Source organism: Callionymus lyra, chromosome 10, assembly GCF_982586985.1.
Source record: "Callionymus lyra chromosome 10, fCalLyr1.hap1.1, whole genome shotgun sequence".
Taxonomy (NCBI): domain Eukaryota; kingdom Metazoa; phylum Chordata; class Actinopteri; order Syngnathiformes; family Callionymidae; genus Callionymus; species Callionymus lyra.
Genome location: NC_141827.1, coordinates 26,693,063 through 26,720,199, shown reverse-complemented (window position 1 = coordinate 26,720,199; position 27,137 = coordinate 26,693,063). Strand labels below are relative to the sequence as shown.

Genomic DNA, 27,137 nt, shown 5'->3' with positions numbered 1-27,137 from the left:
GTAACATAATGTGTTATAGTTGTTCTAACATTGTATTAGGGTAGCTAGACAGGATAAGTGTTAAGGTAACACTGCGTTTGCAAAACAATCCTTAAATCCGTTGTTGTTTTTTTCTTTAAAAGTTACCTGAAAATAGATCTATCGTTGAACATTTTCTTTTGCTCACTGATGGTTCCTGTATAATTTTCCACACATGTTTTGTAGCAGCAGTAAATATTTGACAAACAATAAAGAAGGAAGATTGAAGTTGCAGCTTTGTGAAACATTTATCACGGAAACTCTTCAAGCTGCAGGTTAATTGTTTGACTTGTAATCTGTCAAAAATGTATTTCGGACACAATATTAAATGTCTTCTATTATACAGTTCCACTTCCTCCTCCGGCGAGCCCCGGCACTTACATTTCATTTCCACGTCAATGACTTCCATATTAATTATTTACTTCCTTCACCTACAAAGGGCAGAGAGTAAAGAGTTTCATTACATTGTGTTGAAGGGAACAATTTGAGACAATTATAATACTTTTGCAGGGACTTGTGTTTACACTAATCCATTATTCAGCTCAACTCCTGCTCTGTGAGTCATTCTAATGGTGTGTTGCATTCAATTCACACCAGAGAAGTAAAAAAGACTCTGAACACTGTCTTTGAGAGATGTATGTCTGATAAATACGAACGATTATGACTAACAGAGGTCTTTGTGGAATACGCTGCTTGACAAGTTCAATTGTTAATAGACATTTAAAGCTGGATGTTTTCTCAATTGCTATGTTTGAACATTAGGGGTCAAAATAGACTGTTCAGATCAACTCATTTTCTTGTGTATTCATGGGATCTGCAGACTACATTCTTAAGACTAAACCAGAAGCCTCGAGGCCATGTGTGGGCTCATCGTTGGCTGCACAATATCTTCAACTAAAACTTGGAAAGGAATCATTTTTTGAGCGGATAACCACCATGATAACTCTCACATATCCTTGGATATGAAATGTTTGTTAGACTCTGGCATCACTTGCAACGACTTAATTTAACTTAAAGTCATCTTGAAGAGACAATACTACAGAAGCTGACGTTCATATGAGTTTAAAAAAAACCTTTAACCATTAGGTTTTCATATTCATGTATTCAACAGCCCTATTCAGCGATGGTGAGCAATTGAAGGAGCAGAAGGAAAATAAGACGAGATTAAGGGCTTGAGGAGTCACATAATTTAGTTGTTATTTTCCCTTTCATAGGAAAAACCTTGACCAGGGACTTGGTCTGTTCCTGCAATGAAATAAACTCTTTCTTCTTTCATACACTTGCATGATCTGGTTGTCATAGAAATGTTTGCACAGCTGCGATTGTCCATAAGTTCAGGGTTCTGAGAACATCTTACCTGGAAGTAAATCCTCCAACTCAATGCTGAGTTGGAGGATTTTACCGGATATATTGTTATGAAAATGTTTGAAGCTACATTTGGTTAAGAATATAAGAAGAAGCTGCAACTTATCTGCATTACAGAGGAAGAACAAAGAGTGCCGTAGGTCAACACAAAGAAGAGAGTGTGACCCAAATGAATCTTCCTCACTCTCTGTGTTTGATGGATCTACTGACTCCTTCCAGAAACATCTGAAGACACTTTTATTTGTGCAGGCTTTTCCTTGATTCTCTGAGACTAAAGGCCAACCAAATCAAATATAATGACAGAACCCAAAGCAGAAATTGAACTAAAGAAAACATGATAATAAACAGGGATAGCGAATAAAACTAAAAGGTACATTTTACCAACATAGGACTATGGACAATGTGACACCACGGACTGGAACCAAGAGGGTAAAGTAGTGGCAGCTGATGTTGATTGCTGATACTTTCCAGCGTCAGTACGAGAAACAACAAAAGACGGGAAGGAGACGAAAAGAACAACACAAATTTAAAGCACAAAACAACACCCAACATGACACCAAAGCTGGTTTGTAACGCCATCCATTTGTCATCCCGAACTCCCAATGCATAATCCCACATTAAGATCTCCAAAGCTCTCCTTTGAAAAATGTATTTTCTTTGACCCACATCAGTTGCTTGTGATTAAATCAGAGGTGTCTAGCATGTCCTTCGCCTTGCTGTGAGCTTTATTTATTCTATATATGACAGGGACTTAATGCATCATCTCACCCAACAGAGCATTGTATAAAAAATGTATATTTATTAAAATACTTGTGAACAGATACACATCTATTTTAAAGCAGCTGGAGTCTCTGCAAATATCTTAGATATGTTTAAAAATATAAAACGTGGGATGTGTAAAAGAGATCTCTTAGTAAATCAGAGGTTTTTCTGTAAATCTGTCATTGCTAATTTCAACGAAGAACAAAGATTAATAAAGCAAATATTTAACAAATGATCAAGCTCACCAACAAGAGTTCAACATTCAACATATCCAAAGAGTCTAAACTTTTTTTCTAAGAAGGCCAGATCAATGAGGTTTCAAACGTTTGCATTGTACCTTCAAAAACACAAACCGGAAATCAAAAGTTCTCTCATTTTTTTATATTGACTGTTTTGAGTGAGTTATAAGTTCAAGGACGGAAAGTGTGAGGAATAAAAGATGGAACATACATGTTAATATGTTATATATACAAACCAAATATGGAATATGATATTCATCAACATTATAACGTTTTGATTTTGCAAAAGAGAAAGACAATTATATATTATATGTTCAATATACAATATTTCAATATACATATCAACGTGACTTTAAAGTTTTCACCGAGGGTTAAAAAGGAAATTCATTCCTACGACAAAGACCCAGTTAATTTTATTCAAACGGTGTTTATGTTTAGAAAAAACATATATATATATATTTTAGAGTAGTTGTTGAAGTGACTATATTGACATTTGTCATCCATTAACAGGAAACTGTACAAGAACATCCAAAAGTCAGTCAACCTACGACCTCTAACCCCTCCTGATACAAAAAGCCCATAAAGTCAGCTTCCTGTAGCTATTTCATAAAGAAAGAAAGTCAGGAGGAGTTGAAAGTAAACCACGGAGGGTAAAACCTTGAGTCTCTTGGTGTGAGGTGGCTTCGCTCCCGGCGTAAGAAACATTTCTCTGTGATATCTCAGGGGACTGCCAGGTTCCTCTCGGGGGACACAGTCGTCTGGAGATGACAGATAACCTTTTAGGAGGGATGAAAAGTTATCTGAAAAAAAAGTGTATTTTGCTGGGCCTGAAATGTTTCACCGCTTTCAAATACGTGTCTGCTTCTCGCTCATTTTTAAAAAACCTTCCAGCTCATCGATGATCGGTGCCAGACGGACCTTTTCTCTTGAGCACAACAAAGAATCCAAAACGCCTTAAGAGTCGTTGAGACCAATCTCATGACGTCCTTCCATCTTCGGAAAGTATTTGACTCTAGATTCTCTCAGCTGTGATGTCCTCTCTGTTAATTTCCCTCTGGATGCTGTGAACTCGCAGACGTTTCTCTCCACTCTTCATTATCGCGTGGAAGGGAAGATACCTGGCTGACATACAAGTGTATTTTAACTCTATTAATGCTTGTTTTCTTGGATCAGGTCTAGACTCCTGTGGCTATAGCAGCCCTTTAACTTACAGGACCTGGTCACCCTTAACTCCTGCAGCATCCGGTCATACAAACACAGATTCATATTAACTTGGGTCAAGATTTACTTCTCAGGACTCTAACTTATGAAAAATGTATGCAATAACAAATTTAGGCAAACCTGAAAATGTATGAATAAAATTATTTTGAATAATAATAATATTTATAAAGCAAGACGTGGTGTCAAAAGATGCTTTACAAAGCCTCATGTACTAAGAAGTTCGTAAATATTCTACAAAGCAGCTGATCCGGGGGTACGCGACCTACAGACCTTTTGGGAATTATGTACTTTTTACGGCTCTTTTTTTAGTATTGATACATATGGACTTTGACGTAAAAGGTGGCTAAGCACATTTTTTGAGCGTAAAACCTCTTAGTACATGAGGCCTGTGTTGTGATATGTTCAAATATTAAGGTAAAACACACAAGGTCAAAGGCGACACCATGATAGTGTGCTATAAAAAGAGAATTAAAAGGAGAAACAGACTCAACCAGTCTTATCTCATTAAATTAAAGAAAGGGATGTGGTGTTACTGACCCATCTGTATTTAAATGTGGCCATATAAAAAAACAAAAAACATGTACCAATATAAGACAGGAAGAAACATGTCTCAACCTTTGCTGCACTGTTCGGCATTCGTTAATGATTCATTCAAGGGCGTAGGAATTTTACAACAAAATGAGAAAACTCACAATAAAGGATTCCAATCCAATAAACCAAGTAAAACATAAAAACGTATGGACTTTTTAACAACTACACATAAAAAACCTCAACAACTCTGTAGCATTTCACAGATTTCAAGGAAACAAATGTCATTGAGCCAAAGCCATCTTAAGATCAAGCCAAAGCCCACTAAGAGCTTCTGCAATGTGATTTGCAGACTCCGAACAGCTTTTGAAAATACTTTTTTAAAACCTGTTCTTGAGTTTGATGCTTTAGGACATGTTGATGGTGACTCATAGTCTACGTTAGATCAGATACAGACTGACCCATGTTAAACATGCACATATATTGTCATACATAAGTTGTTTATTAGAAAAATATTACTCATTGTTTGGTTCTGTGTTGTTTTCTAATGAGAAAACTCCTCATGGAAATTCAAGACATGAGCTTTAAGAAGGGTTTCAAGCAGGAGCAGGAGCTAAAAGTTCTTGAATCAGAGCTAAGGACTGCAAGTGATCATGGCACAAATGTGTAATTCTACCTGCTGGGACTGTAATGTGGAGACTTTGTGTCTGTAATGATTAAAAATCGAAATCGTTCCACAGCCAGAGTTTTGCCTCTAGTGCTCTGAATGTCATCTGAAATAATATTTTGATAGCTAAAGGGTCAAATGTGCCCGACTGAAATGATTATTCGAGTCTCTTTCTAACTTTATTTGACATTTGACTCCAGACAAGTCTTGGGGAAAAAAGAAAGTGATGAAGTCAGTATTTTTCCATTTCTTCAAATATCAATCAATTCATCTTCTGAAGCACATTTCTGTATTGTGTATTAAACCCTGGACAGAATGGCGATAAATGTAATATTTTAACAACAGATTCATTGGAGAGTTGACCACCTCAGAGTCCCTGAAGTCCTAATTCCAGATCGTTTTGGAGATGTAACACAAACTGTATTATTGTTGTACAAACATAAAATAAGTGTTTATGTTGATGCTTTTAAAGTTACTAGAATTTTAGTCATGTGAAACTACACTATTAATTAAAAAATACATTTTCTTCTAGGACAATTTTCTAGGACAATCCTTTTCATAAGACATTCTGACCCAGTTGTAATCTTGACTATCACGTAATGAAAAAGATAAACTATTATTCAGAAACAATATACACATTTGTTTAAAAACTTTAATGTTTTCCGTAAATGAAAATGTTCTAGCTTTGATGAAATTGTATTTTTTATTTAGTTGGAAATTAAAAGTTTTCTTCACTTTACCATCAATTAAAAAAAATTATAATAATAATTTAAACATTGTCTATTACGTGTTACGGTGTGGTAAGGGTAACCTTAACTGTCACCTACAAAAACTGTGTCTTTGTAATAGCAAATAAATGTTGTTGGGTTGGTTTAAACTGTAGAAAAAAGGCATGATTGTGACGCAAAAAAATTTAATATCGCTTAATCTTTTTTTTCATATTATAGATGAAGGCCATAATTTAATTAATGGGATTTATTAAGGATTAGTGAAGAAAATGAATTTTTAATGCATATTTTTAGGTGAACAATTATTTGTGAAATGACTTATCTTGAAAAAACTAGCATTTATTTTCTGTTATTCTTTTCGAGTCACTAATTATGTTTCTAGGGTTTTTGTTTTAGGACTTTTTGTTGGGAAAATATTGCCCCTAAAAAAATATTTAAGTTAACAGAAACATAATATCTGGGAAAAAAAAGCTTTAACATTAAATCAAAGAGAATGTTATAAAATAACATAGCATATTAAGCTTGACTTATTATTTTTTTCATTCTTTCATTTTTGCTTGACGGTCCCTCACAACAGCTAAAATGTGGCCCCTATGAACAACTGATCTACAGTGTCATTGAAACTTGCTTTAGGTAATTCAACACTTTAGTTATGAGTTCCCTGTTACACAACCTGACCGGACCCAAAAGGCACTTTGGTAGAACCCATGAAACTACTTCAAAAGATAGTTGGGTCGATTTTCTACACTTGATGGCCAAGTCATGCATGGATGCCAGAAGAGAGTATTCAGTGTTAAACACGGAGGTGATCTATGTAAGACATTCATCATTTTAGACCGGCTTATTGCCGAGCAGCCAGATAACCAAATATCCCATGTGTTCTTGAGTGGAGGTCGGCGGATGTTCTTTCATCTCCTCCAGCTGCCTGCCCTGCGGCTAAAAGGCCGTAGGTATTAAATGTATGACTCCAGCGACACCATTTGACAAAGCTGTCCTTATCTGCGCGGGGAACAGAGGGAACATGCTGATCCTGTTCGGGCCACATCTGCCACTTACATCTGCATCAGGTTCAGTAAAGATGATCGGGAACTTTTATTGTGCAACTGTTTCTGCCTCAGGAAAGGTTTGACAAATGACCTCGTATTCTAGATGTGAACCATTCAAAGTGTTGATGTATAAGTCGACAATCATTGTTCAATGACAAGTTCTCCTTGGAATAGATGTTGAACTTCTGATTGTGTCGACTTGGAGGAAAGATTTGTGTCCCACTTCTCTAAGTTTTCGATAAATTTGAGAGGGAAATCTAACTGGAACATGACTCATAATCTATTAAGACTGGGCTGGAATGAGAACTGCTGATGTTGGATGACCTTGAGTTGGAGACTTTCATCCATTTTCTTCCGATCATTCAACGGCAGGGTGACGCAGGATGGAGTCTATCCCAGCTACACAGTGTAAGAGCGAAGGAACACTATGAACACGTACTCAGTCAGACATGGTTAAATTATAGACAAGTCATCCCTTGGAAAGCAACCAAAGCGCAAAATATGTTGGTAAAGTAGTCGTGGTTTCAGTTTTTAAATCCAACCAAGATGACTTTTCTACGTTAAAACCCACTGGAACATTTTGGTGTTTGGCCACTAAGGGTTTAGTTTGTACAATTGGTTTTATATATTCATGCATTATCTTTTAGGTACATCACAGATTTAGTCAAGGTTGTGAGTTACTCCACAAGAGTTTACCTTTTTTTTTAATGCGTTTCTAGCTCCATTTTTCTGGCAACATCTGTAGTGTTTAGCATGTTAGCCAGTTTTTCCTTCAAAAGTAACTTGGTAACCCTAGGTTACTCGTAAATAGTTACTATGGAAAGAAACTTTCTTGTAAGAGAGCGATAAATGTGTAAAAGTGTGTAAAAGTGTACGGGCCAGTGTCAGATGGGATGATGTGATTAATTAATTCAGACAAAAAGTAATAACAATAAATGATTTAAACAAATAAATATCAAAATAAATTAGAAGTGCACTTACTATTAATCACAGAAACCTAATAAATAAACACTATATTGCTTTTCACTGAAGTGATTCAGTTTCTCATATAGAGTTTTAAAATACTATGTGTTCTTAAACACACCATAGGAAACCCATTGTCATTAAAAAATAATTTCAGAGAAAGTTATTAGGGTTTCTTCCAGTCACGCATCCGCTTTTCTATTGTAAATTATACGATTACATTTTTTTTATATAAAAAAAAAAAAATTGCATATTGCAAAACAAAACATTCTGAGGATGCTAGTCTCAAACATGCAACCTTTTATGCTACTCTCCGTTGCTCTGTGAAGGGTGATTATTAAATTAAATGTCGACGTGTGAAGTAACGAACAAAGAAAACTTTTATTAAGAAGGCATTACTCCCAACAATCAAAACCCAGAGTTTAAAATCAACTTATTGGGGATCTGTTGGATACGAAAATGACTGCTTTTGACCATTTGCATGTTAGATAAAGAGCTACAATTCTGCCCCACCAACCACCATTTTGACTCTCCACTAATTTTTGATCTGCCTTTTCAAGATGCAATTTGAGAGACAGTAATTGGGGTTGGACTCCTTCGGAATGAAACTAGCGTTGAGTTTATTTCTGGAAAATAAATGATATTGAACCAGTGTCTAAATGGTCGATACTTGAAAGTACACTTGGAGCCACATTAGATGGACACTTAGGGTCACTTGCTAAACACTGGAGGTAACAACCGGAGAAAGGCGTTCTGCTGGCGTGAACTACAGCCTTCCAACTGTGCACATTTTGCATTTCTAATCTCCAGTGGGTGGGAGTGTCGGAGGTCACGCGACGATCATTACATATTACATGCGATTACAAGCGCTCTATTAACCCCCGATGCTCTGAGTACACACGGCGAACAAACATTCGTGGGTGCCCACGTGTGCAACCTCGGGGGGGAACTTATCACATTAGTGCACGGCAGCGTGCAGCAGCCTTGGCCGGGCATCATTACGACCCCCCACTGGTGAGCAGACTGTTTAGACAGGCAGTTTGTGCCACATGACAGGATTAATTTCTCATCCACGGCGTTCACCGTAACGGCGGCGAAGACGCCACTCGATCGACTCCTAATGAGGACCCGTGCGCGAGGACACCTGCTGAAACGTGACAAATACAGGTGGTGAATCCCAAGAGAAGTCGTTTTGCTTTTACTTGGGGAAGAAAGTTTTTTCTCCGGGGAGTGAGGTGCTGCCATGTGTCCGCTCACTTCCAAAGCATTTACTTCACAGACAATAGAGTCACCTTTCTATTCTGAGGAAGCACGATTACAGAAAAAAGTCTAAACTCAAAACGTTCTTCAGAAAACTTCTGGTAGTTTCCAAAGAATTCTTTGAGGAGGTTTCTGAAGAATTTTGATTGAAAATCTGAGTAATAATAATGAATCTGTATAAGCATGGCTAAAAAAGTGCAAGAAAAAACATCAACAGATTGACATCTTGAAACATAAAAAAAAAACTCTTGAAGAAAATAAACTCATTAAACAAATCAATAAAGATTGATTGAAGAGTTTCTGAATTTGTTTTTGTTCTTAACAAATTTATAAAGTATTTTAACAGTTTAGGATTAAATGTGTTTCCAGAGTTCTTACATTTGTTTTCTTTTTAAACTATTTTAAAAGTAGGTTTTGTAAATTTGATTTTGATGATTGTATAAATAGTTTAGTACATATTGCATAGTACAATATTGTGTGAATTGTTTTGTTTTTTTATTTGTGAATTTTGTCATTTTTCTTTTAGCGTTTGTAAATTTGTATCACAATTTAGTAAAATATCATCAGGATTTTTAAAAAATGCAATGGTCACCATTACATTAAAATTGAATAACTAAAATAACTTCATTATAGTAAAATTAGACTTTAACAGATTGAAACTGAGACGACAACAAAACATTTTATTATTATTTATTGTATTATTATTATTGTTATTAAACTAAATATTGTGCTATTGTTGAAGCTCATTAGCATTATATTGCAGTAAATTTGACAACAATAAAAACATAAAATAAGAATCTATCTCATTAACACATAAGAGGCTCAATGAAACACTTCATTATGACTCAGTAATGAAAGACACTGCCTCAGCAAGACAGCACACCATGCAAACACAACCACACAGTGTTGAGTCTCTTTTAAACTCCTGCTGTGAGTCTGACATTCACCGACTGCTGGGATGAAGACGTGTTTGTCGTCAAATACACGTCAACAGGGAAAAACACAGCGCCAATCTCGAGATGTCAGAGTCATTTACATGTGTTGAGCTGAATCATATTCTCACACATACCTGAATATTTAGTGTGTGTCATATTGATCCAAATGACTTCTGCAAGTGACTGGAAATGTTTTGATGACTAAGGAAAAAGAATAGTTTACATTGGATATGATATGAGGACAAGGGGTAACAGCTGCTCCCAAAAATGTTTTTTAAAAATATATTTCTGCAACACCTCAAATGACCCGTAAGGAAACTTTCACAAAAATGAAAATGGTTTCTACATCTGATGTGTGATTTCCTGGATGCTTATTTTTGGCTTTCATCTTAACGGAAACCTTTGAAGAACCAAAATGACTCTTGTTTCCACACGTCTACCTCTAATGTATTTCCAGAAGAAAGATGTAGGAACAGACGGATGGAAGTCATCACTGGCTATTAGATCGACTATCTTCCCTTTCATGGTCACACACAGCAGCTTTTAGATCGAGCGTCGGTTCAAATGAAGATGCAAAACAGAAGAAATTCTATCTCAATTTAATGTATTGAAACTTCTAAGTGTATTACTTTATATTATGCAAAAATATAGGTGAATACTGTATCAAATAATGATAAATAAGCCAGTTGACACAGCAAGAAGGTTGCCGGTGCGCTTCTAGCTCTGGAGGGAGCCAACTGGAGTTTCTATGTTCTCCCCGTGTTTCCTGGGTTTACTCCAGTTTCCTCACACAGATACATGACGGAAATTGTCCGTAGGTATGACAGTGTATGTTGTGTGTCTTTTTTTGTGTGTGTTGAGTTTCTTGAGTCCTGTCCAGAGTGTTCCTCTTGCCTTTAGAATTTGGGTTAGGCTTCAGCCCGTCCAACCACCATATGATTTCGATAGTCTGGCTAACAGGCTATTGACACCGGCACAGTTCCGGATCCTCAGATACTGGTTTCTTTCTTCGTAATTAACGTGTCTATCTATATAAGTTAAAGGGGAACAAAAAGAGGATGACGCTAGAAAGTGTTACACAGAGAATGCAAAAGTATTAGCCGATGATCTTAACAAACTATTCTAGATTCCAGTCTTTTTAAGAAGTCGACTCAGTTTTTTTTCTATTCTTAGACAATTAAAAATTAAGTCAGGGGCTTGATAAGATCTCACAGCAGTCTTTGGTGTAGTTCATTTGGTCAAAAAGTGTTGGGTTAGCCTCAGAAAAAGTGACCATTCAATTTAATTTAGTACCCCGAAGAAATGTTGGCTTCAAAGTAGGGAAAGGAAGATGTTTTCTTTAGGGAAGGTCCATCACCAAGAGAAAAACACCAATGAGTTGTACAAAAATCTGTTTTTATGTAATAACAGGTGTTAGCTATGATGGGGATAAATCTAAAGTCATTGGTGTATAAGATAACATCATAAAACACAAAACTATATTTTAAAAGTCATCCTGAACACGACCGAAAACATAGGGAAAGAGAGAGAATGTTTGAAGATGATCCAGACGTTGATGAATGTTTAAACTCCCTGGAGCCCTACGGAAGGTACAACCTCATTCTGTTTTTGTGATGTGGGCGGCATTGTCACTCACAGAGGACTTTCTTATGCGTTAATCCAGCGAGTCTGAGTCATCAAGATGCGGATTAGGGTGCTGCCTTCCTCCGCCATTGAAACAAAGAGCGAGCGGAGAAAAAAAATGTACTCATCAGCAGAAATCCATCAAGTGCAATTGGCCACGTTTAGTCTTTTGTTCTGAATAGGGATTTTGTTTTGGGAGACTTTTATAATGAACTGCTGCTTTTAAAAAAAACAAAAGTTCTGCTTTCATCTGTGATTTTGTATGGTTTTGAAGTAGCAAATGGAAAAGCAACTATTCGTTAGAATCTATTGGATTCGCCCTCAGGAGGATCTACCTATACTTTATACTTCCACGATTAAAGGGAAAGTTTGAACACCAGCGCGGTTCAGGTAAAATACCATAGATAAATGAGAACATTATAGTGATGTTGATGTCAAACTAATGGCCCACCTAGTCATTTTCCGACGTTTGGCTTCAAATTGAAGTATATCCTAAGTTTAGAGATTTTTCTCAGTTGAAGGAAACAGTTTCTGGTCAGTTCTCTGCAGTGTTGAACTAGAGACATGTCTTTGTCAAATACAACACCCAGGTTTCTCAGGCTCCGTTTGATGGACTGACCAAAGTCACCTAAGTACTGACTCATCCTTGGAACCTTATCATCAGGAGCAATAACCAGAGTTTCAGTTTTTCCAGATTTAGCTGCAGAGTGTTTTCACTCAGCCATTGTTTGATTTCTAGCAACAATTGACTAAGCTGTTCAGCCTCTGTGGCTCAGTTGGATATAAAGAAAAGTAGAGCTGGATGTCATCAGCAAAATGTGGTAAGAAACAGGGAATCTATGATTGATTTTACCCAGTGGCATCAAGTACAACAAAAATAATAAAGGACCCGAAACAGAACCTTGAGGGACTCCACACAACAGATCCACTGATTCAGACCTTATTTGATTGGCAGATACACTCAAACTGCGCCCAGAAAGTTACGACGAGAACCACTGTAACACAGACCCAGACAGTCCAACTTCATCCCTCAGTCTTCTCAGCAGGATCTGGTGATCAACTGTGTCAAAGGCTGAGGACAGATTCAAGAGAACCAGAACAGTGTATTGACCCGAATCAGCCGACATCATGATGTCACTGGACACTTTCAGTTAGGCTGTCTACGTAGAGTGATGTTTGCGGAAGCCAGACTGCAACTTCTCATGGATGTTGCTCTGGTCCAGGAACAATGCGATTTTCTCTTTGATCAATTTAATTTTGTCAATGAAAGATCTCAACAAAGCATTGCTGTCAGCTTCACAGAAGACAGGGGTTATTGGAGCAGCAGGACACACAAGTGAATTTATCATGTCAAACAACACTTTGTGGTTTTTCTTATTTGTTGTTACCAGTTTCCAAAAGTAAACAGATCTTGCAGTTTCCGTCATCTCATTGTACAAGGACTTTCAAGGACTTAGGTTCAGTGATGAAGTCCAGGTTTAACAAAAGATTAATTTGAATAAAGGAAGATAAAAAGTCACTAAAGTCCTTCACAAACACTGAAAGGTCTTGTAGAACCAACCACGATCATATAAGACTCAAAGGAAGTCAATTCCTGTGTCTGAATCACTTTGCATGAACAACTCACTCTTTCTCTCGCTTCCCTTCAACAGAGCAGGCAGTAGGACAAAGTTCATTAAGATGAATTAGCTCTTTCTCTCTCTACCCTGATGTAATAAATCCAACATTTCTCTTGTGAAGAGATCATTCAGAGAAAAGGATTTATTTGCAATGGAGCGAGCATTCAACAGGCTGATATGCAGCACTGATGACGTCACAGAGGCTTTCACAGCAGAGCACAGCCGGACCTTTTGAAGGTTACTCCAGAGGTCACGTTGTTTACAGCTACCCCTCGTAGAGTATTTTCAAAAACATGATTCTTAAGAATGCAAGAAGTCCTCAAACTTCCGCTAGGTCTTTGTTTTGTTGGTGATGTATCGTCGTAGCATTTGTGTCTCCAACCACTATAGGATGCATTTGTGTTGCCTTTTACTAAACAACACACAGTTCAATTAAACACTTAAATTGTACTATTTCCACGAAAAACAAGATTAGTTGAACACAGATGTTTTTTTTTTCTCTCTGGAGACCGTACTCCACTTCCTATCCTGCTGCGCTGAGCTGAATTCATGTGATTTTTGTGCCGTGGTAGAAGTCGCATGTATCCCCTGCAGAGAGTTAGCAGGGATGCAAGGAATGCTGGAAATTGGTGGCAAGATAAAATCAGTAATAAGTTTGATTTAGAACTCCCATTTTTTTTACACTTTCCTGTTCATCCTAATTAAATTCAGGGAGGTGTGATCCAAAACGCTAACCTTAATGGCCGTATCTGAACGGAAGAAAAAAATCCATATCTTAAAGCATAACAAAGACTGTAATTTTTCATCAAACTCTTCCAATTAATATATGCAATTCATCTTCCACCAATAAATTCAGCCAATTAAAGCTACAAAAAGACCTGAAAAGACAATTATGAGAAATACAGTTGAGCTTCGTATGCATGTAACCGAATGCTTTTCCTGTCCATCACTGCATCTGCTGCTAAACATGTCAAACAAATGTTATCTAGAAATAAATGAGATTATCTTCATCATTCCTAATCCTTGTGAAGTGTATTTATTTTTATTTATTGTTTAAAAAAAAAATTGTATTATTTGTGAATTAAAAGAAAAACTCTGTTTACTCCACCGTCTTTGATCGTTTAATTCCCTGAAGCGCTGAATTACTGTGAGGATAAACTGTTTCAATTAAAAGTCTTTGATGGTACTTGTAAATATGTGTTTTAAGGCATCCAAAATAATAGAACTAATTAAGTACTGAAAATAAAGATCTCAACCATATTTGCCACTTTTTAATTAGTAAGTCACAATGAAAAGTCTTGGAGACAAAATATGTTTAAAAACGAGTTATAGTGAGAGGACATACTGAACATTAAGTGTATGTATCTGTATGAGTGTGTAGTCTTGAGTAAACATCACTAACTTTTGAAATACACTTTGAGTTGGACGATGACGGTTATGGAAAACATCCCCTGTATCATACGAAAACCCAAACGAGTGAATATAAAACAGTTTCTTCTGACTGTTCCTGAAAAACGGCTGAAAGACGAATGTTCTGGGCAGATGTGTCGGTAATTGAAGACACAAGAAAATATTGATTGACTTGTATCTGTGACCTTCTAACTCATGAGATGAGATATAAGAATCGACTAATAGATCAAAAGTTTTGACTGCTGGCTAAGCTGCATCGATAAACTAAAGGTTGTACCAGTTTCGGCAAAAATTATCGACTCGCTTTTCCCACACAGCGAAATTCAAGCTGCCGGAATTATTAAGGGTTGCTTTGAAGTTCGTGGACTTGTGCGTTAAAACACACATTATATTCTCCCGGTAACATTTAAAATCTCTACTTTGAATACACAGCTATGAACATTTAAGTAGTGACATGGATGCTTAAACATAATAGTTTCTGGCTCCATCTAACTTTAGTATAATGCAATTGCAACAGTGTTAACCTTTGAAAAGAGAATATTCTCTTTGTGCGTTTTGGGGTTTATTTGGTACAAGAGAAACGGTGTTGTTGGAATGCTTTTCCTTTTTTAAACTACGCTCAGTACTTAAACCATGATGGAAATGAATGCAACCACCATCTTCAAACAACAGCAAGGCTGGTCAGGTGCCAAAGAAAGGTTTTTTACTAACAACACTGTGGAAAGAATAGTTGAAAGTTGAAAGTATGAAAGAAAAATTAAAAAGTCAAAATGTTTCTGCTTCTACGCTTTTTCTAAAATCCAAAAACACCTACTCCCTCAAAGAAATTGTTTTTCATGCTTAAATCTTGAAAGAAAGAGTTCAAGAAAATGTCACTTATAACCAGGGAATTTAATTTGTTAGTACAAAAGCACGGATGGAAATACAAGTATATTAGAACGCAAGTTTATTCTTCTTTTCTCATTTGACCCAACAGATTTTGCTTTTCATTTTAGACCATTTCATGTGGTGCTTTTGTTCATTGCTTTTACTATTATGCGGAATGATGAAAATGAACAGGTATTTTTTACTTGTGCTTGCATTGGTTTCCTCCAACCCTATACAAGTCTGATATGGACTTTTGACCCCAGCCTCTTGCCCCTAGTAGCTGGGATAGCAGTCAGCCATTAATTGCACTGAGTCGTATTTGTTTCTTTTACAGGCATTGCTGGAAACCCGGTGCTCTTCAACGAGAACGGAGATGCTCCCGGGAGATACGAGATCTACCAGTACCAAATCCGGAACGGAACAGCTGAATACAAAATCATTGGCCACTGGACTGATCAACTTCATCTGACTGTATGTATTCTTTCACTTCGTCAGTTGACACAAACAATAACATACTGTATTAGAAAAAGTAATTTTCTCATTGAAATTGTACTTCAATGTTATGAATTGTTAATCCCATATCATCTTTGCTTTTAAATGACAGTAGTAGACCAACAGTCGCTCCCATAAAATGAAAAGAAAAATAGTTCACATATTAGGTGCTCACTGTCACAGAGTAAAACATCTATAATAAGCTTTAATACAGTATTTAGTTACAGAGACATAAGGGTTGATGAGATTCCATTTGTGTCCAATTTGTTACCGTTTGTTTACTAGTGTTGTTGAGGAAGTTGACCTTGTCCTTTTATTTATATATACTATATACTAATTCAGAGTAATACAACATATCAAACAATGAGTCCTTTGAGTGTAAGTCAAACTCCTGGTAATAATGTCTTAAATTCTAGATATATTTAAGGGTTTTATAGAATGACCCCTTAGTGTTTAGTTGAACTGACGGAGAAGAGTATTGGTGGAAAAAAGATTAACATTAACTATTATTTATAATGTTGATATTACACAAAATTATTCTGGTTATTCACAACTAGACTGTTGCAATGAATTATAAATAATTGAAAATAGAGTATTTCTCTCACACCAAAAAGTCTCACGTTTCTTTACTTTCTCCATTCACACCTTTAATCTATATCCATCTCATTCTTTTGCTCGGTTCGTTTTGCGAGAATGTTTTCTACAAGTTTAGAATCAAGAAAATAGACAACTTTACTATAGAACAATATACAAAGACGATATTTGAAAGAATAATGAAAAAAATAATGGAATGAAAAAGAAAGGTTTTTCTTTTCCGAATTTGTTTTCTTAAGACATTTATTTTTCATATCTATTATATTTTTCAGTCAATATTTATTTTTTCTAATGACAATTAAAGCATTTATTTATTTTCTGGACAGTGAGTGCGGCAAGCAATAGTGATCTATTCACATTCATTTTAAAGAGTAGAGAAAAGAGAAACATTAAAAATATTGTTCATTGATTTGACGACAGAGGACAAGAAGAAGATACGCTTTTATATTTAAGTTATATATTTCCAAATATTTAATCATTATATTCTTAAAACCACAAATATTTACATTAATAATTAAATTTGTTTATTTTGTCTGTTATCTTATTTCACTCATTTATTATGTACTGACACCGCAACAAATTCCTATGTTGTGTTTACAACATTGACTCATTTATCTCCTTCAACCTCTACATATATATTTCAGACTTCTACAAAATTGGGCGTAAAAGTGTGTTTGTGTTGGAGCAGCACACTTACTTCTTCACCGCTCCCAAAAAAACAAATGCACACCTAACATCTCCTGGAGTCATCTGCAAAGGTGTAAAGATCCACAGGGCCCTTTGAATGATTAAGAGGGGAGCGTCTGATGAAAAGAAATAATGGAGAGCTGGAGGATCTTTAATATCATCTTGGTCTAAAAACAACAGGGTGATGAAGTAAAAGCTACAAATTAAATAAAGGAACCAGAGGAAAAAAAAAACGTTTCGTAGAAAATGAAAAACAGACTTTGGGCTTGAAAAAAGGGAGAGAAAAGACGGACGACATGAAGCAGCTTTAGTTCCTTTGCTTTTTCCTCTTCATGGTCAAACAAGGGGAAGGACCCGCTGTGTTTTATGTCCTTTTTTAATTAAATGAATCCATCAGCTTTGATTCATAAAAAAGCTCTATTGAATGAAGCTGATAACAAGGCATTACAGTGTTCAGCGCTTCATTTTATCTTCATGTGGAAAAGAGAGAAAAATCGAATTGAAACAAAAAGCAACAACATTTTCCATCATCATCCTCTGATCATCTGCTTAAAGGAAGAAGAAAGAGAGTAAGAGGGGGGGTGTGGAGAGCAAGAAGAGCAGCTGGGAAGGAGAGAAGGTGGAGGACTGGTGGGAAATAAAGGTAGCAGCAGGGAGATGATAAGAGGAAGGTTGAGCGTATGTTGGAGCAAGAGGGGATGAGGGAGGAAGACGAGAGCGCAGGAGATGTAGCTCACAGTTCTCACCCGCAAGTTCAAATATTTGCTACACCCATGTGAGAAAGAAAGAGATGGATATAGATTAGAGGTGTGAACTGAGAAAGTAAAGAAATGTGAGACTTTTTCCGTGTGAAAGATAAGGATGTATTTTTAAATGTTATCATTCTTTTTATCACTTGAAATCCCGAGTTCTCTCCAGCACCCCCATGGACCCTCCTACACTCTCCTCTTTTCTCTCACTATATGCTCCCTCACTCCTCTCCTTATCCATCTGTCTACCCCCCCATCCTTCCTCCCAGCCGGTCAAAGCGGCAGGCCGTCAACAATGAGTCGGGTTCCGCTCAAGGTTTCTGCCTTCTAAAAGGAAGTTTTTCCTCGCCATAGCTCACTGTACAGTGTTTTGTTTCTTGCTCTTTGTTGAATTGCTGGGATCTATTTTTCCTTAATCAACTGTAGTCTTATTTCAACTGTATAGTGTCTTGAGATAACTTTGTTATGACACTTTAAATAAAATTGAATTGAATTGAATTGAATTGAAACTTTCTAGTTCACAGTAACAAGACTCTTTATGTGTAGCATCATTATCATATAAAAAATAAAATTTCTTACCAATATTCTTAGATCTATTTCCTATTTAGGGAAAACAGATGAGAAGGTGAATTATTGATAGTGAACATTAAACAAACTTAGGAAAATTAAAATCAGGTAGAAAAAAGAGGAAAGTGGTATAATGACATAAATTGTATGTTTTTGGCATTTAAAAAATAATAAAAAACAAAAAATATATAACTTGTAGTTCCTCTGCCAGATACCACCCACAGGAATCTACTATTTCTTAGAACGCCTCTCGACCTGAGTTGACCTCTCCCACTAGCCCAATGAAAAACGACGCACCGCAGTTTTGCCCTCAAATTGATGCTTTAGTGCGGGTTCAGAAAACCACCCAGGAGGTCATCGCCTCCAGATTGTCCTTGAGCTGCAGGAGTCCAAAGCATTTTTTTGGATCAATAAAGCATCACAAACCGTCTGTGCCAGCACTTAAAGGGTCTGGACTCTCCACACATCTGTGGCCATCCATCTCCTCACACAGTCTTCTCTGCCTCCCTTGTAGGTGCGCTCGATGCAGTGGCCCGGCGGAGTCAGACAGATTCCATCCTCCATATGCAGCCAGCCGTGTCAGCCCGGTGAGCGGAAGAAGACGGTGAAGGGAATCCCTTGTTGCTGGCACTGCGAGCGGTGCGACGGGTACCAGTACCAGGCTGACACCTTCACTTGTAAAATGTGCCGCTTCGATTTGCGGCCTAACGTGAATCACACGGGCTGCGTTCAAATCCCCATAGTGAAGCTGGAGTGGAGTTCCCCGTGGGCCGTCATCCCCGTGCTCATCGCCGTGTTCGGCATCATGGCCACGCTGTTCGTAGTGGTCACTTTTATCCGGTACAACGACACCCCTATTGTTAAAGCGTCAGGCCGGGAGCTGAGCTACGTGCTGCTCACTGGGATCTTCCTCTGCTACGCCACAACGTTCCTGATGATCTCCACGCCTGATGTGGGGATTTGCTCGCTGCGAAGGATCTTCTTGGGCCTGGGCATGAGCATCAGTTACGCTGCCCTGCTCACCAAAACCAATCGTATTTACCGCATCTTTGAGCAAGGCACCATGACTGTGAGCGCACCTCGCTTCATTTCTCCGGCCTCGCAGCTCATCATCACGTTCACACTGGCCGCCGTGCAGCTGCTCGGCGTCTGCATCTGGTTCGGGGTGGATCCGTCCAAGGCCATCATAGACTACGAGGACCAGAGGACGTCAAACCCTGTGATGTCCCGCGGCGTTCTCAAGTGTGACATCTCCGACCTCTCCCTCATCTGTCTGCTGGGCTACAGCATGCTGCTCATGGTCACGTGCACCGTCTACGCCATTAAAACCAGAGGCGTGCCCGAGACCTTCAACGAGGCCAAACCTATCGGGTTCACCATGTACACCACCTGCATCATTTGGCTAGCTTTCATCCCTATCTTCTTTGGAACCTCACAGTCTACAGACAAGGTAAGAACTGGACTAGTTATCAGGTGCATGACCCACAATTACAACTATATCGGTTTTATCCTGACATCATCCCTACTTAGGAATAAAACTGGATCTAAACCATGTAAATTCATGATGACACGTCAGTGTCAGAGTTGAGTTGATTTTCCTTTAAAGGTCACATAATGTGCTGATTTAAGTGTCTCTTAAATTGTTCTAGGACCTCTATTATACTCATCAGTATGTTTCTTTTTGCACAAAACTCTCATTTGATAAAGATATTTACATTAGAAAATACGTTTAAGCCCCGCCCACCTAAAAGTGCTGTTTTTGCTGAGAACAAGTCTCGTCCAAACAACCACGCCCACTCCACTCTGATTGGTCACAAAAACACAAATTGCATTTAAGGACTCACGTAAATTTAAAACCCCTTAAACTCCCATTTTGTGCTTAAAAACGAATTAAAAAAATAAGGTTTGCTGCTTAATGTACACATTACAAAAACACCTAAAGGCAGAAGTAACTCTCACCATGTTTACATAAATATTTATTTTGTTTCACTATTAACTTGTAGGTACTAAACTGATTTAGGCCTTCTAGGGAGGACACCTCCACCACAATGACATCAGAATGTTTAATTTAAAGCGTAATCTCGTTTGGCGAGATTTCAGACAGGAGAGAACTTTATTAAGTAATAACTTAAATACGAAGCAACGTCATGATGAATGACCTACTGTATTTTCAAGAGGAAGACTTCAACATTTACAACATGTGAATAAGTCAGGGGAGTTGGGTTTTCACCTTAAGAATTAATAAGTGAAACGTTTTTTAAGTGTATCATGAAGAACGGTAGTCCCAGAACCGGGTTGGGTGAAGAATTTGTTAAAAGGACCAACTTATGGACTGGTACTGTTATGAGGCGCCATGTAAAGAAGAAGTATTAACATGGGCCTCCCTAACTTCATTTCAACTTCCTCCACAGGTCCATCTTATGTACTCATTTCAGGATATTGTCTTTTTTAGAAACTCCCCATATAGACCTCTCTTATTTCTCAAGACTCTTATAAGTCTACTTTCTTTCTTTGAGTCAGAGCTCCTCTCCACCCTGCCGGCACTCTCTTCTTCACCTCTGTTATTCTCTGAAAAATAAATGCTGTATATACAGATATCAAAAAATGAAGGCCATGACTAGAAAAAACGGTTGATCTTTTTTTACATTTTTATTATTATTATTACGGTTCGGGCGAGCGAGTTCTTATTAGACAATGAAATATAAATAGACAAGTCAACTATATCCCTATGATGCAAAATCATGAACACTTATGAATGGGAATTTAATCAAAAGTGTATTGAGCAAGAAATGCACCCTCATACAATGTGTGCCAATAGTTAAATAAGTGTTAAATACCCAAGTAAAAGTCTGTTTATAGTTTGCAATTAAACTTCCGCCTGCTGGCTACAAGGAAATCCTGTGATCCCGTGTGGTCGAGGGGATACTTTTGATTCCAGCATCTTTTAAAGTTGATACTTGAGCATATCCAGCTTTCAATTTAATAAATTCATCTAAAATAATCCAAATGGAACAATTACAGGATGTCACTAAATTTCAGTGTCCACTAAAACAGTTCCAAAAATTATGCAATTGTATCGAAAAAATGATAGTATTAAATCATATCTTGAGCAGAATTAATGTTATCGAATGATATCACGAAATTAGCATATTGCTACATCCCTAGTTTGATTACTCGTCTACTTCATTATTGAATCAAATCTCCTCACATTTCAGTTGGAATGACCTATTTACTTAAACTGAAATTGTATGTCCCTGGTTCCCTATCCGGGTCAGTGACTCGTGTTCATGCAGTGCTAAAGTGAATTAAAGAAACATGAGCTGTTTACACAAACAAAAGCTTGCGCTTGTGTTCCTGTCAAATCAAGGTGCCCAACCTCGTAAATGACGGACTTGGATCACGTCCATTAGAAGGAACGTCCGCCTGAGTTCAGGGACATGGAAAAAAGCCGGGCAGAGCTTGGACCTCACATCCAGAAAGGCCTGTGAGGGTACAAAGCCAAAGGGCTACAACAATGACAGAGGGGAAATGTGTAGATCAAGTTGAAAAAAAAAAAGCTTTTGGCAGCGTAACAAAAGCGGCTCAGTGGTTTTACGAGGGGACAGCGGCGAGAGAAAAGCTTCTGTCTGGCATGGACACTATCAGTGGTGACAGCGCGGGTCTGACAGACTCAACAAATTAATCCTACCCCCTCTCCCTGCTTCCCTATGAAAAAACAAACGCCTCACAATACAGCGTGGTTACACTGGCTGTGAAAGTTACCTTTGTGGGAAACATTTGAAGAAACTCTTAAACAGCATTGCGGTGGATTTGCATACGACTGTGGTTCAGTAAATCACATTAATATTGCAGGATGTGACCAGCAGTACGATGCTTCATGTTGTGTTAGCGCCACATTATTCCACACTGCTGTGACTCCGGATATTAGCATCGGCATATTCCAGACTCCCACAGGTTTTTAATGTGCGATAACACAAGATACTTCACATGTCGACATCAAGCGACTCCGCGTTTGATACAATCTGCTCTGCCTCGCTGAAATCTAAACCTTGAGTTACACTCCCGTCGCCGTGCCTCTTCGTTATCGTGCACAGAGGAGAGATAGATGACGGTTATGGGGATATTCTCTGTCAACAGCAGCAGTGAACATTAGTGTCTTTGTTTAATAATTCTTACACAAACCCTGGAGATGAAAGAGAATTATAGACATGCGTATAAGACTTTAGAATTTTAGATGTGGTGGTATGTTAGATTGCAAGGTACTGGGTATCAAGTGGAGGAACAGGAATGTTCTACTTTTGCATACTATGGGAAAAAAACAACTCATGATGCTTAGTTTTAAAGCATCTTTTTCTCTCTAAATTAGACACTTAATTGTTTTGTTGTCGTTAAAAACATGTTGGCAGGAATGTCAGCAAAATACTTCAGGAATTTGGAATTTACCTAAAGACTCAAAATCACACCTTTTACTTGTACAGGTGAGAAAGAAGAACACAGAGTTTACATATCTGTCTGAATTCTTTCTGAAGCACAGAGCTGGAAGTCAGCAGTTATATCTTCTTCGCAGTTGCCTTCATTTATTTTACTCCAAAGGTTTCAACCAAACAGAAACTTGAATGAGTTATAATGGCTCAGGGTCAGGGTTAGCTGAACCCTCCGTCAAAGATCGTATCTGGCACGAAGTAATCTGTACTTCCCGCACTCCTTTCCCAAACAAAATATAATACTACATGCTTTAACTAAGAACTTTACCACTTCTACAACAGCTCACAAATGAAAAACATCATATACAAACATTCAGAATATTTTACAATAATGTTTTGTTTCAAATTGCATCGAAATGTAATAAACATTAATAGCATTAATATAGACATTAGGGGAAGCGAATAAAAATAATATTCAATTTTTTGTTCCATTTTTCAATCATTTGTTCGTGTCGTTTACATGAATACAAAGCTCAGTTATTTAACCTCCAAATATTAGACGGAATCCCCTGAAAAAAAAACAACAGGCAAAAGGTTGGATGTATAAAATGGAGAAACGTTAGAAACATCTGAAGATAAAAGGAGAAAAGGTAGTGAAGGCAGTAAAGTGTTTGAGGTCAATGATTCAAAGTGACTTGCTGAGATGAAAGGGAATACAGAGGAGACCATGCGTATATGGTGGGCCCAGTGGAGATGACCATTATGATTACGCCTGGTTACCACCAAAAGTGGATGTGCTACTCCATTACCGAGTTACTGTGTTAGTGCTACACCACAATCTTCAAGCTTCTTAAGGCGGATCAAAGACATTCTGAAAGGAGAGTCTCTAGTGCTTCTTATACAAGGCGCGGCGTTTCGCTGGAAAAATTCCCGGCTTGCTTTTTTAGACATTGACTGCTTTTATACCATGTCCAGAACAGGGTGGATGGTTTGGCCAGGAAGGGGGAAGAATTGGATCAATTACATTTTTATTTTATTTTATTTCATATCTTCCCTGAAAATATAATGCTAGACATCTAGAAACATGATCTTCATGGTGAAAGACAGAATCTCTTATCACGGAAGAGATGAAGGACTCATAAGAAACAATGTGATTTTTAAGACAAAGGAAGTAAAGGTAGTAAAAGTAGTTGCATCCCTTTGAAGTCAACGATTCAGAAGCAGATAAGGTAGAACCGGTGGCGATCAATAACGTCAGACAAGTAGCGAGAGTGTAAGGTAAGCTTTATTTGAAGGTAGTGAGACCTGGCATGATGGATGGTTTAATGGTTTAGGGACACAAAGGATGTGGAAGGTAGGTCAAGGTGGTGAACGTTGGCTTCTCTTATGGGAAAATGCCTAAAGAATAAGTTGTTCTCCACATAAAAATACAGTTATTTGTTTCTGGTAATTCAATTGTCTAATGGGGCTTGAAGTTTTATGATATTTTATTCTTCTTTTAACTAAATTATTATTATTCCATCATGACTTAATATCTAAGAAATGTTTTTAACACCAATTAATATTACATGATTAGAGTTTCATCTTATTATACGAAAGCATTGCACATATACATTTAATTTAAGAATCTATATAAATCCATCATTTCTATAGAGAAAACAAGAATAATACTGACCCATGCAAGAAAAAAATACAGCCCATTTATTGTGGATTTTCGGTTTTTGGACTTATTTTTCTAGTAAATGTAATTTGTTTAGTTTCATAGTACATCAATTGCTTATTTTGATTGTAAATGTAACTTTTGCGTATTTTGATAGTTAATGTAACTATTGCTTTTTTGATAGTAGACGCCGCTATTGCTATACATATGAAATATACATTAGGAACATTACGCTACGAAAAGAAGCTTAAATTACATTTCCCACAAAAATATGCAAAAGGTTATATTACTAGTAGAAAGTTTAAAAAAAATGGGTGTTTTATAGTTAGTTAGTTTTAAGCAAGAGCTCCATTTAGTACGAGAATAACCATTAACCATTATTTAAATTAGCGAAACACTAAAATTACTAAAAGAAAGACAAAATATAAAGGTTGTCAGTGTTTTTTTTAATAGTATTATAAGACCTTATAATATTTATTTTTTTGTACATCTGTACACTACAGCACTAAACCGCCTGCTTGAATGTTTTCGAGGGAATCTATATGTGGCTTCATCAACACTGTAATTTCAAGGAAGGAGCTTGACGACACAAACACACCTTGTAATCATCGCACAATACATGGCAGATCACACAAAGCCTGCGAGCCTACGCTGTCACGTCGCAGTGCAATTAACTGCTCCACTTCCTGCCGCTTTGATTCATCTTATCTCCCTGCCTATAAGCTCATGGACAGCGTACGTCAGGTCTCCGCTTCGCAATCGCAGCCATTTTATTTTGTCATCAGGTGCCAAGATAAATGTGACAAATACCATGGGAGTCTTTCTCTATCGCCGGTGCGGGGACATCTGCTATCTGCGGGGCATGATCAGTGTTTTTTTTATGAAGGCTGCAAGAATAGACACCTGCCCACCTGGAGCTACAGCCTAAATCAACAGCTGTCTCGCTCGCACGAGGAGGAGGAGGACTCGTGGACAATGGCCTGCATGGGAATGAGGCTGCAGCTAAATGCTTTCAGTTCAAATTCAATCAGCTTCCACAAAGAGGCCCTGATGGTTATCTCAGCCTGATGAATTAGAGCATGTTTTCCATGAAGTCTCCGTCCTACTGTTGGTACTGTCAAGGCCACCACAATGAAAACAAACCCTGAGTGCGGCGGTCGGAGTGCAAGTAATGAGGAGTTCATTGCGACCAGATGTCAAGATGGAGTGCGCTGTCGACACTCTGGGCTCGTCTTTGCTACCTGCTTCCGCCTCCTGCTCCTCCCAAGTCCATGACAAGATGCTTGATTTCCACTATTGTCTCGCTGAGATGGTGGAGCTTCAAGGACTTGTGAAAGCAGGTTTGGGATTGAACTGGCTGCAACTTTACAGGAGGCTGATTTGGAATCAAAGGAAGTTATTTAAGACTTACAGTTATGAAAAATGAAGTATAACCTTTCAGGAAAAAACAAGTACTAAAATACTTTCCAAATGATTTATGATGAAAAAATGACTGGGCTAATGTGTTGGGTGAAATGATTAGCTTAACCCCCAGTATTTACATGTTAATCATTGCTTTGGTTCAAAAGCATTGGGAATACAATGAATAGGAATGTCTAAAAAAAAAAAGTCTAACCTTTGTTTTTGCTTCATAAAGATGCAACCGAAACAGTTCTTACTTTAATTAAAATTGTACATTCTATAAGAAGCTTCTGTATTACTCTCCTTGCCACAAGGGAAATTGTTGTGACCTTAAACCAATTATAATATCAAATGTCTATCCTTTATGTTCATAGCTTTGAGTCAGACTTCTAACTTGACAGGCTTGTTATAATTTTCCTTTTTCAAAAACTTTATTTCTGGAAACAAGTTGAATTTGGAACACTTGAAATTGCTGCCACTTATGTGAGTTATTGATTGAAGTAAAGCATTCTGGGAAATCAAGTATTCAACTTTCGTCAAGATTTCATAGGGGAACATGAGAGTGAGTCAGGAGAGTTGGGTTTTTACAATGTTAATTCCTGATATAGTTTTTTGTGAATAAGTCCTATTCAAAGATTTTTAGGCAGTCCTGTTCTACATTGTCTTCATCGTTTACCACTTTTACCAAAACACAAGGAATAGGAATGGAAATCAGGTTCCAACTACCATTTGGATCTACAAATAATCTGAAGATTTATCATGGTCTGTGGTACACAATCCTAATCCTGATTGCTTCTAATATTTGTCTTCTATTGAGGTCATATGTAACATAAAACATCTCAACTGCTTTTCAAATAATACAATGAACTGCTATTCAACAAGTTTTATAAACAATAGCTAACACAGCTAAAGACTTTTTTACCAACAATTACATGTTTTTATTGTACAGATTTTCAACCTTGTCCTTCACGTATCACACCTAATATAAGACAGAAACACAATAAAGAAATGCTCAGTTATAGGAACTTGCTGAACAGTGAATCATGTTATTTTGAAATAAAGTGGAACTTATTAAAATAAATATATAATTTTATAATTATTTTCAGAGTCGCCTTTTTTCTACTGTATAGGTAGAATGAAACCAACAAGATGTCTTTCCTTCCTATTTTAAAACTGAAAATATTGATTCTCTGAAGTGAACCACTTCATCATTTTGGTTTAAAACTCGAAATGTAATTAACAAGTTAATTAAATAAGAATCTATTTTCCCAGGAGACCATTTTACAGGGGTTTAGATGTAAAAATAATACAA

At 37.3% G+C, this 27,137-nt stretch overlaps 1 protein-coding gene across 2 annotated transcripts in view; it reads left to right on the top strand.

Moving 5' to 3' along the window:
- LOC148071275 (metabotropic glutamate receptor 4-like) overlaps positions 1-27,137 on the top strand; it is a 232,898-nt gene that overhangs the window by 189,954 nt on the left and 15,807 nt on the right. For both annotated transcript variants that reach the window (XM_087800960.1, XM_087800961.1), the window contains exons 8-9: positions 15,586-15,722; positions 18,855-19,790. In XM_087800960.1, the coding sequence (XP_087657086.1) occupies positions 15,586-15,722; positions 18,855-19,790 (1,073 nt within the window). The remainder of the gene's footprint in view (positions 1-15,585; positions 15,723-18,854; positions 19,791-27,137) is intronic.